The following is a 1,008-nucleotide window of genomic DNA, read 5'->3' on the forward strand; positions in this document are numbered from 1 at the left end:
AAAGGAATGGGTAAAAAATTGAGGAATCAATAGAGATAGCTATTATTTTGGAGTTTGATTTTTCCCAAACAAATCTCTTATGCTGACTGAAAATAACATAGGAAGTGGGGCACTAAAGTACTGAGGAGCTACTACCATCAATATTTGAAAGACACATTTACACTGAAGAGATGAGCTTTCTATAACAGAGTTTTTCACTTTCTGAAGGTTACTTAGTAGGTTTATTTCAAATTTGTTCTGGATCATTATGACTAAATAAAGCCCAAGTAGATGTGAATGCTCCTGGATATGAAATACCTACTGTACCAATCTGTCTTTTATTAAGTTACATTGTGGACATTTATAAAGAGACTCTTGCTTTCCTATTCAGCTCAGCAAGCTGTTAAATCTTACTCACCTTGATTTGAGTATGAACCAATTCACTACGATTCCTCCTGCGGTGTTGAATATGCCTGCCCTTGAGTGGCTTGATATGGGAAGCAACAGACTTGAACAACTTCCTGACACTATAGAAAGGTAAAACAAATAACTTTCTATGCTACCAAAAACTGTCTGATAATCAGCTATGGGGAAAAAGAAAAACAACAGAAAAAAATCCAAAGCATAGGCTATCCATTTTATTCTTTTATTTCCCCAATTTAACAACTTGTACATGTATAATTCAGTTCCATTGATTATACTCTTCATGTTGTACAACCATTATTGATATCCTTTCCAAATTATTCCATCGTCATAGGTTGTTTGGTTTCTTTCTCTTTTTTAAAGTAGTTTTCTTGATATAATATTCGCATATCATACACTCCTCTTTCATTTATTTATTTATTTTAAATTTTTATACACTCCTCTTTCAAGGTGGTTCTTCTGGGATGCACATAAGGGGAGTTATGTATGTTTTGTGGGTGTAGGAAAACATTCTACCCCTTTGTTTGGGAATTGTTCCCTAATATTTGTTTAATCGGTGTTTCTCCTATAGTAGTGAGCTCATACAATATTTGTTCTTTTGTGATT

The 1,008-nt window shown here is 33.5% G+C and overlaps 1 protein-coding gene across 1 annotated transcript in view; it reads left to right on the forward strand.

The window, feature by feature from the left end:
- Nucleotides 1–569, forward strand: part of LRRC39 (leucine rich repeat containing 39) — a 23,612-nt gene extending 23,043 nt beyond the window's left edge. Inside the window, exon 5 of the mRNA XM_004699562.3 lies at nucleotides 371–569. Coding sequence (XP_004699619.2) covers nucleotides 371–520 — 150 coding nt within the window. The 3' untranslated portion in view covers nucleotides 521–569. The remainder of the gene's footprint in view (nucleotides 1–370) is intronic.
- Nucleotides 570–1,008: the final 439 nt, after the last annotated feature.

The sequence above is a fragment of the Echinops telfairi genome, unplaced genomic scaffold (genome assembly GCF_000313985.2).
Source record: "Echinops telfairi isolate 266 unplaced genomic scaffold, ASM31398v2 ScPeMD7_443;HRSCAF=831, whole genome shotgun sequence".
In the NCBI taxonomy this organism is placed as follows: Eukaryota; Metazoa; Chordata; class Mammalia; order Afrosoricida; family Tenrecidae; genus Echinops; species Echinops telfairi.